This window comes from Sinocyclocheilus grahami, unplaced genomic scaffold (genome assembly GCF_001515645.1).
Source record: "Sinocyclocheilus grahami isolate Dianchi unplaced genomic scaffold, SAMN03320097.WGS_v1.1 scaffold17.1, whole genome shotgun sequence".
Taxonomy (NCBI): domain Eukaryota; kingdom Metazoa; phylum Chordata; class Actinopteri; order Cypriniformes; family Cyprinidae; genus Sinocyclocheilus; species Sinocyclocheilus grahami.
This window is the reverse complement of record NW_015505196.1, coordinates 894,878-910,022: the sequence shown is the minus strand read 5'-3', so window position 1 is coordinate 910,022 and position 15,145 is coordinate 894,878. Positions and strand designations below refer to the sequence as shown.

The window sequence follows — 15,145 nt, the reverse complement described above, 5'->3', positions numbered from 1 at the left end:
AAATAGATCTAGAGTTTTGTTTTAAAGTCAAAAACACTATTACATTTTTACTTACATTTTGAATATTGATTTGAAGGGCTTTTTTATAATGGTCAAAGTCTTTGGCCAACTCGTATCCCTGATGATAGAAAGTAAATACAGTCTGAAAGAACGCCAGCATCTGTACGAGAGAGAGGGGGAAGAAGGGAATTAGAGAAATGAAAAAAAATGACAACTAATATTCTCGAGTTTATATAATCAGTCGTAATGTCTAAATCTCTAGCCATTATCCAATTCAAAGCAAAAAACAGTTTCACGTAGAAAGTCATACAGGTGTCCATAACCTGGAAAAGTCAATGTAAATATCAGGTAAATATTTGCTTAAGATTCCATATAAATTATACTAATTTGCTTATGCAATCTATCAAATTGTGTGTGCACAAAGTGAATGAATTAGTAAGAATACTTGCATCACTTGTAAATGGCTTGGACCCGCCTATATTTATGTGAGGATTTTGTATGTGGTAACTGAACCAAATGTAACCATGCTGCACCTACAGCTCTCACTAAATATTCTACTTCATTTAATAATTTGATATAAGGTAGGCTTACAGCTCAAAAGTTTGGGGTCAATGTTTTATTTATTTATTTTTAAAGAAATTAATACTTTTATTCAGCAAGGATACATTAAACTGATTAAAAGTGACAGTAACGACTTTCACATTTAAAAAGTTTAGGTAGCACTTTACTTAAAGCCTTTATGTATAATGCATTATAAATTTATTCATAATGTACATTGTAATGCATTTTATCTTTTCATAAATAATTGTAAACAAATTTAAAATGCATTATAATATATGTAGGGTTGTTTTCCATGTGTTTTAATGCATTATACTTTTTTAAAAGGTGGAACAACAAATATTATAAGTATTATAATGTATGCAGTTACAATTATTCACGAGATCATACAATGCATTATAGGGTGCATTTCAAGGCATAATTTATGCATTTAAAACTACTTTTATAATGCATCATATATAAAGGCTATAAGACAAGTAAAGTGTTACCAAAGTTTCTATATCATACAAAAGTTGTTTATATTCATCAAATAATCCTAAAAAAATGTTTCATGGTTTCCACAAAAATACTTAGCATCACATCTGTTTCCAACATTGATAACGATAAGAAATGTTGACCATGTGACACTGAAGACTGGAGTAATGGCTGCTGAAAATTCAGCTTTGCCCTGACGAAAATATTACTGTCATAGGAATTTAAATTGTGATAATATTTAACAGTATTTTGGTCAAATAAATGCAACCTTGGTAAGCATAAAAGATTTTCACAGACTTTAAAAAAAAAAATCTTACCAACCCCAAACTTTCAAATGGTACTGTATATATGGTTACGGTTGACAAATTTTTTTTTTTACTTATCTGTATGTACATAGTGTCCAGTTATAATTTTATAAGTAAAGAAATAAAAAAAAAATTTTAATCAGTTTTGCATTATATTTGCCTACAACATGCCAAAGAGATAGTATTATTTAATTCCGAACATAGCCCTTATTTTTGCTATTTTGTTTGGTGCTGCTAATGGTGCAGAAATTACACACAACAACTTGAATACTTATGAAACAGTGTATATGTATACACAGAAATGTATATTTGTAACATTTATTCTGGTGAAGCTGCATTGAGAGTGAATTTCAGTAAATGTGTTTTCTTTCTTTTTTTTGTGGTAAGTGACAGCATATCAGATGCTGTCGACAGGCAAACAAGACAGCAAACAATGGTGAAATGAATCAAGTTGAATGACAATCTGGACAAAAGGTCATGCACTCACAGGCTCGACACACTCAAACTTCTTCCTCTCTTGTATCTCCTGCAGCTTGCAAACATACTCCAGAGACGACTCCTGAAAGTGCTGCCTCATCGCTTCCACCGACATGTCAGCCTGAAAGACAGACAGCATGAAAAAAGCACTGTAACACTTGAGATGAAAAGGTCCAAGAAAACAGGGAGAGAAATCATCACATAAAAGTTAAAAGTGACTGGGTTGTGAAATGGGTTTTTCAAAAAGCTGTCTGTAATTTTCCTGCGTTTACCTGACTGTGTGTTGCCTGCCTTTACAATATAGAGGGCCTTATTCTGAAAATTGAATATTTGAAAACCAAGAAACAACTTGGACGATGCAAACTGTAAACAGTACTAAACACTAACTACTGTAATATAGTTATTAACAATGTTCCCTCTAAGCTGCGCGCACGCAAGAAATAATGTGTTGCGCACACGCATAAATTAGTTCGGAAAGCCATTTGCGAAAGCGAATGAATTGCAATGCTCGGGTAAACAGCTATAGAGTTTATATCGCTATAGACTTAGAACCAGTGAATGCGGTTTACAGGTTTCATAGAAAGAGAATGATGCATGCCAAATGACCCTGCGTTCCATTCGGAAGGGCTCATCCCTATGCCCTAATCCCTTTAAAGGGTTTACCCTTCGGAGTGAGAGCTTCGAAGGGTTGAAGGGTTGAATCATCCCGTGCTCACACGGAGGCGCTGTCATCATGCAAAGAATCTGCGCAAAGGATCATGGGAGCCCGAAGTGTCCATCAGTTGTACCCTTCGAAATCCTTCATTCCGAAGTGCACTTTGACGTGGCCAGTTTTGAGCACTTCGGTTTGGAACGACCCTTCAATATGAAACCATGACTGTTTTCACTCCGAAGTGCCCTTTGGAGGGCGATATATCCTGTTTGGAACGCACCGTGAGTCGCTGTAGAAACCAAATATTTTAATGGTTACGGACGACATAGCTCAAATCGAGAGCCAATGCAAACGCAATGCTGTGAAATAAAACATCATCATGTATTAAAGAAGAGTGGCTTGATTAAGAGCTGGAAATAGCGGATGATGGACACAGAATGGTAACAAAACTCAGAGACATTTACAGTCACACACAGGTGTATTGTGCAAACTGTACTTCATAGGGATGTTTAGATAGCTATAGAAGAATTCACGTTCACGTTTTTTACAAATATTTAACTTACAGATCTCAGTTGAAATGCTTCAGTTTGTTTTCTAAAATGTACATCATTTAGTCACGGGTCAAATTAAATACAAATAGCACATTAACGTTAAAAGTTACACACTTTTTGTGCGCGCGCTGTACAGGTCTGGTATAAAGAATGTTTTTGCTCAGGTGGCCGAAATGTCCGCCCAATAGAGAAAAGTGTTGCTCAGCAAGAAAAAGCATTTAGAGGGAACATTTGGTGTGCAAATACAGTTAAATACAGTATATCACACTGACATCTCTTGGCAACATTCCTTGGTGATCTCCATCATAAAATCTCACAGCTTTACAAAAAAAGACTTGAATTTAAATTAAATTCAATGTGAGAATGAATTCCTAAAGCTGTTGTTCTGTGCGTGTTAAGTGTTCTGGTGCTTATGGAAGACAGGAATAACTCAAATTTATGCAGCTGACATCCTGATAACCACAGTTTCTTGTAAACAAGAGAAATAGATGCCAACAGTGTAACCCAAATGGTGTTTGTAACATTAGCTAGTTCCTAATATAACATTACTTGATGGAGATATAATAAATACGATTTTTATTATTTTTTGTTTATTATCATTTAGCTCATGCATTAAACAGTGTGCCTTTTCTGAAGTGCACATGTAGGACAGGTGGGAGAGACTATTGTGGAGAGAGACAGCATAAACAAAACAAAACAAAACACTCATCCCTAAACGTATTTGGCTGCAGTGACATGTGAACATGGCCCATGATAACTTAAGTGTCTTATGGAGTGGCGAATAACTGAGTAGTCCCTGGTGTTCTTCAACATTTCTAGGAATCATGCACACCAGTCTGACTCAAAATAACCCAATGCTAAAACCACTGCCCTTGACCCAAACACACGTCATATGTGACCCTGGACCACAAAACCAGTCTTAAGTCGCTGGGGAATATTTGTAGCAATAGCCAAAAATACATTGTATGGGTCAAATTTATTGATTTTTCTTTTCTGCCAAAAATCAATAGGACATTAAGTAAAGATCATGTTCCATGAAGATATTTAGTCCTACTGTAAATATATCAAAACTTAATTTTTGATTAGTAATATGCATTGCTAAGAACTTCATTTGGACAAAAGGCGATTTTCTCAGTAATTTATTTTTAATAATTAATCATTAATAATTCATCTCAGATTCCAGATATTCAAATAGTTGTATCTCGGCCAAATATTGTCCTATCCTAACAAACCATGCATCAATGGGAAGCTTATTTATTCAGCTTTCAGATGATGTATAAATCTCAATTTCGAAAAATTGACCGTTATGACTGGTTTTGTGGTCCAGTGTCCCATATAGTCCGCAGTAAGAATGGCCCACCATAAAAATATCAACAGACTCTAGTGCTTTTTATGTTCAGTGTATATACAGTGTAACATACAGGCATGATGGGCATGCCATAAAAGGTTATGTTCCCCCAACATCACTGGATCAAGATTTAAGCAGTATAATACACTGCACTCAGGCTTAGAGAGGACTTGGGTGAAATGTCTGGCTTTATAAATCTGGTAGAAATAACAACAGACTTTAATATACAATACAATAAACAGTATTGTAAAGAATACGGCAAACCATTGACCTTAACGCATAAATCCTTTTTTTTCCCCCTGAGATACAGAAGGAAATGACCATTTCTGAAAATAGTTTGCATTACACATCCATCTTGTGTGTGGGAAGAATGAAATGTGAAGTACCTCCTGTAATTGTGGCTCTTTCTTCTTTGCTGACATGTTCAAAAGTTTCTCTAGTGAGCTGTAGTACTTCTCTGTTTCCTTCTCATACCTCTTTCTCTCTGCCTGAAGATAGCATGAGAACATATGAAATGGAGGAACTTACTATTTTTAATACATGGAACGAGAAGCAAGTTTGGTTTCAATAAATGTACAGTTTTCTATCTGTTAAATGCAAACATCCTAAATGTGAGAGATGACGGGTAGAGCTAAGCTTTTACCTTTGCTGAGCCGAGATGCTCTTTCCGAAACTTTTCTAAAGGCTTCATCAGTGTCTCTGTGATGTTTCTCATCTGTGGAAAGAAAATTCATTGGATATAGGACATTTGATCATTTAATGTATTTTTTATCAAACATTACCAGTAACAGGATGATTTCCTTTAATCAAAACTTGCACAAACACATTCTGGGTTTTAACTGTAAATGCCAATAAAGGTGTCACCATTTCATCACCCGAGGCAAAACAGTTCATTTAGCCATCTGACATTTTGAAACAAGTATTCCCTAGAAATGAACAGACCAACACAGAAATGCAGGAAAAATATTTTAATGCTTTTGCACTCAATTCTTGCAAATATTTTGCACTTGCTACAAAAAAAGGGTAACACTTTATTTTGATAGTCCACTTTAGACACTTCAGGGCCTTTCGCACAGCTTTAGTTCCAGAACTAAATGTACAGTACTAAAGTACTGGGATGATTTTGCGCGAACTATTTCCCAGTACCATTTAAAGGGTTGCATTCGCACCGAGAGTGTGTACTAGGAAGTGACGTAAGCTGGTCGACAGCGACGTCATTTGTGCGCGGCGTTCAACAACAGAAACAAAGAAGAACAACATTAACAACAGGAGGATGGAGGACGCTGTGATCGGAGCTGTTTTTGTTGTGTCTCGCAGGTTTCACAATAATGGACATGGAAAGTCGACGTATACGTAAAGCGATTGAAAGAACGGAAAGGAGGACCAAGAATCTCCAATGACAACTGGCAGTGCTACATTTGCTACAAGTGCATGCATTTCAGCGTCCGTCCATCTATCGCTGTTCTCCATACTTGCGAAATAAGTTGACACAATGTTTACAGTATGTTTACACGGCGTTTTAAATCATGGTGGGTGAGGGCGTTTCCGTATGCGTTTGGCCAATCAATGTCTACTTACGTCACGATTAGTACCCGTTGTGCTGGTTAGACCCTGCTCCGGAGTAGGAGCTAATTTGGTTCTCGAAAAAGGCAGTCCGGTACTAAAATCGCACCCAGTTCTGGCGGTGCGAAAACGCCAAAACGTGGGTAGTTCCACAGTTAGTTCTGGTACTATGAAAAGGTTCCCGTGGTGCGAAAGGCCCTATTCTAGTTGACATGTAGTTGCAAAGTTACTTATAGTTGATCTGGACTATCAAAATAAAGTGTAACCAAAAAAAGGTTTGTATACCCCAAGAAACATACAACATAATTTATTATACACCAGTCTGACTCAAAAAAGCCCACTGCTAAAACCACTGCCTTTGACCCAAACACACAAATCATTTATCATATATTATTTCCATCACCAGTTTTGCATTTGTCCACAACAGTTTTCTTGGGTTAAAACAAAACATTTGTGAGTGATTGCTAAAGTTGTGTGAGTGAATGCAAAGTTTTAAAGGGAAATGCAAAAATTTTGTGAGCAAATGCAAACGCATTGAAATCCTTGCAGGGTCTTTGTACAATAGTATGAATGCAGATCTGCACAATTCGGTTATGTTGTTTTTTAAGTAAATGATTATACTTTTGAAGTAAATGAACAAGCCTCTTGAAGTTCAGGAACATGTTTCCAAATCTGCAGCAATAAACAACATTCTTTGAGAATTCAAAAGGAAAAAGCCCATATTTTAACAAGGCTTTCATAATGTTTATTATTATATAAAAACATATCTTTATAAATGAGGTAATGAAATAACAAAAGAAAGTCATTGCATGAGTGTTAGTACTCAGAATGAGCACCACTGCTCTATGATTACCCCGTCTTTCTGACCCTGTCAGGGCCTGTAGGCTCCACCTCTTCCACGCATGCCTTCAGTGTGCCGAGGGGCCACAACATCATTGGCCTGCTGCAGTGTCATGAACGGGTGGGGCTCAAATCTGAGCTCAAAACAAGTGTCGGCTGTTGCACTTTGAGTCATGGCCAGGTCCTTCGGCTCTCTAATGCTGCATACTAAATAAATACAAGCATGACCTACATGCAACATGAGCCCTTCCTACCTAGATGGCTAACCATGCATTAGACTAAAAAGTCCTCTCATACATTAAGAATGTACAAATCATGTGAAGGGATCGGTTACAGTAATAGGTAAAACTGATTTTTAATGCCTTTTTTAAGGAATCAAACTATTTTTTACACTGTAAAAGCAATTTACTAACTACAGATAAACTACAGATGAACTACAGATAAAATGGCTATTAGTCTTTGAAATATAATGGACTTAAATCAGGTGCTATTGGATGTTCAACCAGAGGGTTTGAAAGTACAGTTCCTAAACAACTCATTTAAGGTGACATGACTCAACATAAGTAGTCGACTTGTGTAATCACAGAGTCATTGAGACAGAGGACACAAATAACTGATGGTAATGTAACTCACTTCCTGTGGCTGTGACTCAAACAGTGCTGAAGCATTCAGGGACGAACAGACGACTGATGTCACTTTATTAAGTATGTGTTGAACTCAATGTTAAGGCTGATTTTTGTGTTTGTGTTTTTCTCTGCACGCAAATGACCATGATTAAAAAAACACACATATATATATATATATATATATACATATATATTTATATTAGGGGTGGAACGATACATGTATTCATACCGAACCGTCACGGTACGGACATCTCGGTTCGGTACATGAGGCCTTACAACGAATACAGGCAATTCACCCCCAATCCAGAAGGGGGCATCTGCAACAATGCAACGCTGTTTGATAACCGGCCGCCAGCAGAAGAACAGCGAATGCCATGAGTTGCGCACTTAAAAACAAAGCCCACTAGACAGTGACCATGTGCTGATTCTGAATGCGTCTCTAACAGACTGACAAAGGAGTATACTTTAGTTTAAAGGCTTGTGCACTCAACTGTTTGCGAAATGGAGCTTTGTGCTCGTGTATCCTATTTCTCTCATTCGGCACAAATCCAAATATTCCATAATATTTCCACATTTGCGATGTAACGTATCTGAATGCGCTGATGTTTGGTTCACTGTATTTTATTTTGATAAAGTACCAACTGCGCTGTCAAGTTAGCAATGCTGGAACTTATGTGTTTTGTGTGTGAGTGTGTGTGTGCCGGCGCGATCACTTCAACTGTTTCCTTATAATAGCAGAATCAACTTTAAACACTTATTGTCTTATTAATAATGCATCACTGTATAAAGGTCTGCTTTTATTTGTGTACACTCACAATGAAAACCAAACATTGTGCTTTTGTAAAATAAAGAAAACAAATAGGATGACGCTTTCTGCCATTAGAGTTTCCTTTCTGTGAACAAATTAAGCCTGTCACAAAAATGAACTGAAACTCAGCATATATAGGCTACGTTACGTGTCGCCATTTTTTTTGTCTTGTTTATTTGTAAACTAAATCAAATATGTTTCAAAAATTAATTCCTTGTATGAATAGGCCTATATGTACAGCAGATTATATATATATTTAACATAATGTAATAATATTTAGAATTTTCACATCTAGGTAGAAACATTTTTAATTTGTACTACTGTCTGTTCAAAATAAATGAAAAGAAACCGAGCATAGTAGATTTATTTATTTTGTTCCTGTTATACCGAAATCGTATCGAACCGTGACCCCCGAACCGAGGTACGTACCGAGGTTTACTTTGTTTCTTTGTTCATGTTTTTACTGTATCTTATCTTATGTATAAAACACTAAAAATGCCTGCACACTGGTGCATTTACAAATTTATGTTTTATATTCATTTCATTAAATATTTATTTTACATTTCAGAATATAAAGCAATGTTAATTCAGTTCTTAATTTGTCATATATACAGTGGGGAAAAAAAGTATTTAGTCAGCCACCAATTGTGCAAGTTCTCCCACTTAAAAAGATGAGAGAGGCCTGTAATTTTCATCATAGGTATACCTCAACTATGAGAGACAAAATGAGAAAAAAATCCAGAAAATCACATTGTAGGATTTTTAAAGAATTTATTTGCAAATTATGGTGGAAAATAAGTATTTGGTCAATAACAAAATTTCATCTCAATACTTTGTTATATACCCTTTGGTGGCAATGACAGAGGTCAAACGTTTGCTGTAAGTCTTCACAAGGTTTTCACACACAGTTGCTGGTATTTTGGCCCATTCCTCAAGAGCAGTAATGTTTTGGGGCTGTCGCTGGCGAACCCGGATTTTCAACTCCCTCCAAAGATTTTCTATGGGGTTGAGATCGGGAGACTGGCTAGGCCACTCCAGGACCTTAAAATGCTTCTTACGAAGCCACTCCTTCGTTGCCCGGGCGGTGTGTTTGGGATCATTGTCATGCTGAAAGACCCAGCCACATTTCATCTTCAATGCCCCTGCTGATGGAAGGAGGTTTTCACTCAAAATCTCACGATACATGGCCCCATTCATTCTTTCGTTTACACGGATCAGTCGTCCTGGTCCCTTTGCAGAAAAACAGCCCCAAAGCATGATGTTTCCACCCCCATGCTTCACAGTAGGTATGGTGTTCTTTGGATGCAACTCAGCATTCTTTCTCCTCCAAACACGACAAGTTGAGTTTTTACCAAAAAGTTATATTTTGGTTTCATCTGACCATATGACATTCTCCCAATCCTCTTCTGGATCATCCAAATGCTCTCCAGCAAACTTCAGACGGGCCTGGACATGTACTGGCTTAAGCAGGGGGACACATCTGGCACTGCAGGATTTGAGTCCCTGGCAGCGCAGTGTGTTACTGATGTAGCCTTTGTTACTTTGGTCCCAGCTCTCTGCAGGTCATTCACTAGGTCCCCCCGTGTGGTTCTGGGATTTTTGCTCACAGTTCTTGTGATCATTTTGACCCCACAGGGTGAGATCTTGCGTGGAGCCCCAGATCAAGGGAGATTATCAGTGGTCTTGTATGTCTTCCATTTTCTAATAAGTGCTCCCACAGTTGATTTCTTCACACCAAGCTGCTAACCTATTGCAGATTCAGTCTTCCCAGCCTGGTGCAAGTCTACAATTTTGTTTCTGGTGTCCTTTGACAGCTCTTTGGTCTTGGCCATGGTGGAGTTTGGAGTGTGACTGTTTGAGGTTGTGGACAGATGTATTTTATACTGATAACGAGTTCAAACAGATGCCATTAATACAGGTAACCAGTGGAGGACAGAGGAGCCTCTTAAAGAAGAAGTTACAGGTCTGTGAGAGCCAGAAATCTTGCTTGTTTGTAGGTGACCAAATACTTATTTTACCAAGGAATTTACCACAGGTGTCTTTTATACTAATAACGAGTTCAAACAGATGCCATTAATACAGGTAACCAGTGGAGGACAGAGGAGCCTCTTAAAGAAGAAGTTACAGGTCTGTGAGAGCCAGAAATCTTGCTTGTTTGTAGGTGACCAAATACTTATTTTACCGAGGAATTTACCAATTAATTCTTTAAAAATCCTACAATGTGATTTTCTGGATTTTTTTTTCTCATTTTGTCTCTCATAGTTAAGGTATACCTATGATGAAAATTACAGGCCTCTCTCATCTTTTTAAGTGGGAGAACTTGCACAATTGGTGGCTGACTAAATACTTTTTTGCCCCACTGTATATATATATATAACAAAAAGTACCGATAAGAATACCGTTAAAGTACCGAATCGATAAGCAGAATCGGTAAGAGTAGTAATTCCGTTAAAACCTTATGATACCCATCCCTAATCAGCACCCGGGTCATGACTGAATAAATGCTCATATTCCAGCATACGGCAGTCACACTGAACAAGAGTTAATGATTTGTCCACGTTGTTGTAATGTATTGGGAAGCCAGAATGTGCATCCATCAACAGAAACATATATTACCCAAACCCTGTTTGTTTTACGTGTTATTTATAGCAAACCATATTACAGACGCGTTGTCAGATTTAGGCTGAACCACGGCCCTGGCACGTGCCGAACCGTGTGTGGAGAACCGTACGGTTCGATTTTTTTACGCAAACCGTTCCACCCCTGATATATATATATATATATATATATATTTATTTATTTGTTTGTTTATTTTTTTAAGCCAGCAAGGGTTTGATTGAAATGTATAACAGAGTGTGTTTTCAATGCAAGTCTCAACTGGTTGTGCTCACCATTAGATCTCTTTGGTCTTCCAAGTTTCTAAGAAAGGAGGAGAATTCTTGCAATGATTCATCTGAAATGGCACACATGCAGACAATGAGCAAAGTTTATCTATGCATGACTATTTACATATTTCTCAGCATGTGAGCCACCCGTCTGAAACAAACAGATGAATCACAAACAGTTCATACGCACAACTCTCACCCACATCACACTAGTAGCCATGTATTAAAATAAAGGCAAATGTATGCATGTGCGCAAATGAAAATATGTACACAAAAAAAACTCACCAATGCACTTCTCATCGTCAGTTTTGGCATCGCCGATGTACTCAAATTTGAACTCACCCAGGCACTGAGCAAACTTCTTCTGGGCCAATGAAAGCTCTGCAAATCAGAGACAAATCAGAGAGTTAAAACTTTTAAATGAAAAAGCAAATGAGGAATTGCTTTATTTGTAAATGTTTCAGTGTTTCCATTATTTTCATTCAGAAATGTGTGCCACAGTCACACATTAGCCTAAACTGCCGTTCAATGGTTTTGGGGTCAGTTTGTTTGTTTATTTATTTATTTATTAAATTAATAATTTTATTCAGCAAGGACACAATGATCAAAAGTGAAAGCAAGAACACACAAAATATTTCTTTTTTTATATAAATGCTTTTCTTTTTTAAAATCTATTCATTAATGGATACTAATATTTCCACAAAATATTAAGCAACATAACGGTTTTCAACTTTGATAATAATAAGAAATGTTACCAGCAAATCAGCATATAAAATGATTTATGTAGGATCAGTGAAGATTGGACTGGACTGTTGAAAATTCAGCCATTACAAGAATAATAACCTTTTCAAATATATCAAAACAGTTATTTTAAATTGTAAGAATATTACTGTATTTGTCATCAAATAAATGCAGCCTTGGTGAACCTAAGAGACTTCTTACAAAAACACAAAAAAAGTATCAACCCTAAACTTCTGAATGGTAATGTATGATAACCAAGCTGTGACGTGACCTTAAACATTGAAGACAAACACAATCCTTTTATTGTATCTTACTGGACATATTTGGAAGACACTGCCCTCTAATTCAGGAGCACAGAAAAGCATTCCCGAAGAAAAGCTTAATACCACCCATTCATAGATTTGAGTTGGTCATGAAAGTTATGCTCTGTAAACATCCTGCAGGACTCTTATATTGCCTAGATCATCCTGAAGGAGCAGCTGTTGCTAGTAGATATCAAGAATTTCCCTTCAACCTGGAAAACCCAATGAAAAAAAGAGGTGGGACTTGGAACATGAGACTGGGAGTGGATTTTTGAATCAGAGGGAGCAGATTTCAGTCAGTGGATTCCCAAAGGATGATCCCAATATAAGTAAACTCTCACTGGGGTCCGTGGGACAGAGTGCTGGGATATTTTAGGATGAACAGTATGAGCGGTATCCACCACTGCAGTGTCGTCAACATCGACAGCTGGGCCCGTCCGTGTGAAATGAGCTGGCACCAAATGGCCTATTGCTTCTTCTCCTGCTTACTATGTCGGTTTCTAAATTTGCTTGCCATATTTGTCATAGATTTACAATCTTTTATCCTTGTAATCCAGTTATAAAGTCATTCCAATTGATTCCATTCAGTCATTCAGGCTTGTAACAGTCTGGGACAAGAATAAAATGACCTGAATAAAAAGACTATTAAAGCTGACAGAATGATCAGAAATGATGTGGTTTACGCAAAAGGAGTATTCAAGATGTGTGGATTAGTCTAATACTGGTTGTGTATGACCTAGATTTCATTTATGTCCACAAAGCTACCCATTAAGCTGCTTACTCCACCCTCTTGCCCAGTCCAAACTAAAAACACCTGGTCAACTCTTCTGTGCAGGTTGGAGACGGAGTGAATGTGGATTACTATACAACAAAGCTCAATCATGCTAGTCTGGCAGAGTGGACCTGCTGACTACATGACCCCGGACAGAGTGGACTAAGAATGACAAGAGATAAATGTGAACGATAAACACCGTGCTCTAGGGCAGGTCAGGACAGGACTAAGTCTCTACATTTTTGACTCTAAACATGCATCTCTGTGTGACATTCAGTGTGTCTTGTAAGTAAGATACATTGATGGCTTCGTTTACTTGCTATATAAAACTTTGGGCCTGGATTTTGATTGTGGTCTGATAATTGGTGGCATCTGCTCGATGGATGGATGGATAGTTAGATTAAAATTCAGCTCAGTGTGAGGTATGATCCTTGACAGAAAACCTTTACACAGCAGCCATCCACCCATCTGTAAAAATAACATCTGTCCTACGATATCTCTGATATCAGATTTACTGTGCACAGAGGAGGCTAAACAGCTAATTCTAGTGGGCGTTAGGAAGGGCAAATGGCAGCCAGTGGGCACTGAATTAAATCAACACATTGTTTGTTGAGCTGCTGTTCTTTCAGCAAGACTCAAAATAGAAGTGACAGGAAACTGTATTCTTTCCTTTCATCCGCATGTGTGTGAGGTAGGCATCACTCTGTAAACATGAAGACGTGGCTGTAGAATTTGCCACATGCTACAACATGCAATATGTGGTGAAATCCAAAACTGAATGTGCCAAGAAGAATGTAAGCAGATCAGACCATGGCTCAATGGAAATCAAAAATCTAGAAGTTATATGACATTATAAATATGCACATGTCAATATAAATTATAATTTTTTATACAACCATACATATCAGGGCTTGCAAAAATAAAAAATAAAAAATCCCTGGTAGCCCTTGGGGCAGGCACTTGTCAGATTTTGGTAAGTTTCAATACAGTTTTTCACGAAAAAAAAAAAAAAAGCTTGTAAAATGATAAACATCACATTTCACCCTTTACACTAGGGATGCACCTAATGTTCAGCAACCGAAATTATTCAGCTGAAAATAACAAAAAAAAGCTCTTTCGGTGTTCGGCTGAAAAAGCGAAAAGACCGAAAAAATTGTAGCGAACAATGATATGACGTAGCGCTGTGCGATTTGGGGGAAAATATCAAATTGTGATTTTTTTTGACAGATATTGCGATTGCGATTTGATTTGCGATTTTAAATTTGCAAAGTCAAGCTTCAGCTCAACATTGCCAATAATGTGCAGCACAAGTATGGGTATCATTACCCTGCTGAAAAAAACAATAGAAAATCACAGAAATTCTTATAGTTTCCATTAAACCATTACAAAATTCCTTTTTGTTTTGGGCATTATTCCAATAGGAATTACTGTTGTTCTATTGGTTGCCATCTGCCAGATTACATCCCACCAATAAAATCCATCAACTAGACACCACATTACAGGTTACATTAAAACCAATACAATTCCCATTATTACCCTGAAATCCATTACATTTTTTATTGTGTTTTGGGAGGGGTTCTATGTTTTTTTTGTTTGTTTTTCAGCAGTAAAGATTATAATGGTATAACTACTTTTACAGAATTAACTTAATTACTGAATTTCACAGAAAATATTTGTTTATTTTTTATAAATGAAGAACTGTATTTCTTAAGTCAATTATTAAAGTATTACATATGTTGCATAGGCTGATTTATTCATTTTAAGTATTTGGGATTTTAAGAACAAGTGGAAAATGTGCTGAATGTTTCATTTCATCCAAGTGAAACTAGCAAGCAGTTAGACTGAATTTACATTTGTTTTAAACGCGGAGCCAGGCGTGAGTTGACACAGGTTGCACGCGTGCGTCAAGCCTCATCCATACTGCCAGATACACTCGTGAAGACTTGGGGTGCGGAGCCAGGTGCGAGTATAACCGAGCATTACGAGAAGGCTGCGTGAGTGCGGCAAGCATGAACGGCTCGTCCGTGACGCGGGATTCGCGCCGCGTGGGGCAGACAGGAGCGAGTATGAGGAGCATTCACAGACACAGGCTGTGCGTGCGCTCTTCTGAATTGGGAATAGCCAACATGCATTATAAACTTATTTCAAATTAATCTGTTGGGGAGATAAAATGTGTAAGATAACGTTCACGTACTAACAAAAACATCTAAGAATGTATCTTTTATTCTCCAGTACTGAAAACA

General features: G+C 37.3%; 1 protein-coding gene across 1 annotated transcript in view; it reads right to left on the bottom strand.

The window, feature by feature from the left end:
* The window catches only part of LOC107551977 (rho GTPase-activating protein 10-like), a 79,816-nt gene that overhangs the window by 40,189 nt on the left and 24,482 nt on the right, over positions 1-15,145 (bottom strand). Inside the window, exons 2-7 of the mRNA XM_016233785.1 lie at positions 11,373-11,468; positions 11,094-11,155; positions 5,009-5,080; positions 4,752-4,853; positions 1,825-1,935; positions 56-160 (exon numbers count right to left, since the gene is read on the bottom strand). Coding sequence (XP_016089271.1) covers positions 56-160; positions 1,825-1,935; positions 4,752-4,853; positions 5,009-5,080; positions 11,094-11,155; positions 11,373-11,468 — 548 coding nt within the window. The remainder of the gene's footprint in view (positions 1-55; positions 161-1,824; positions 1,936-4,751; positions 4,854-5,008; positions 5,081-11,093; positions 11,156-11,372; positions 11,469-15,145) is intronic.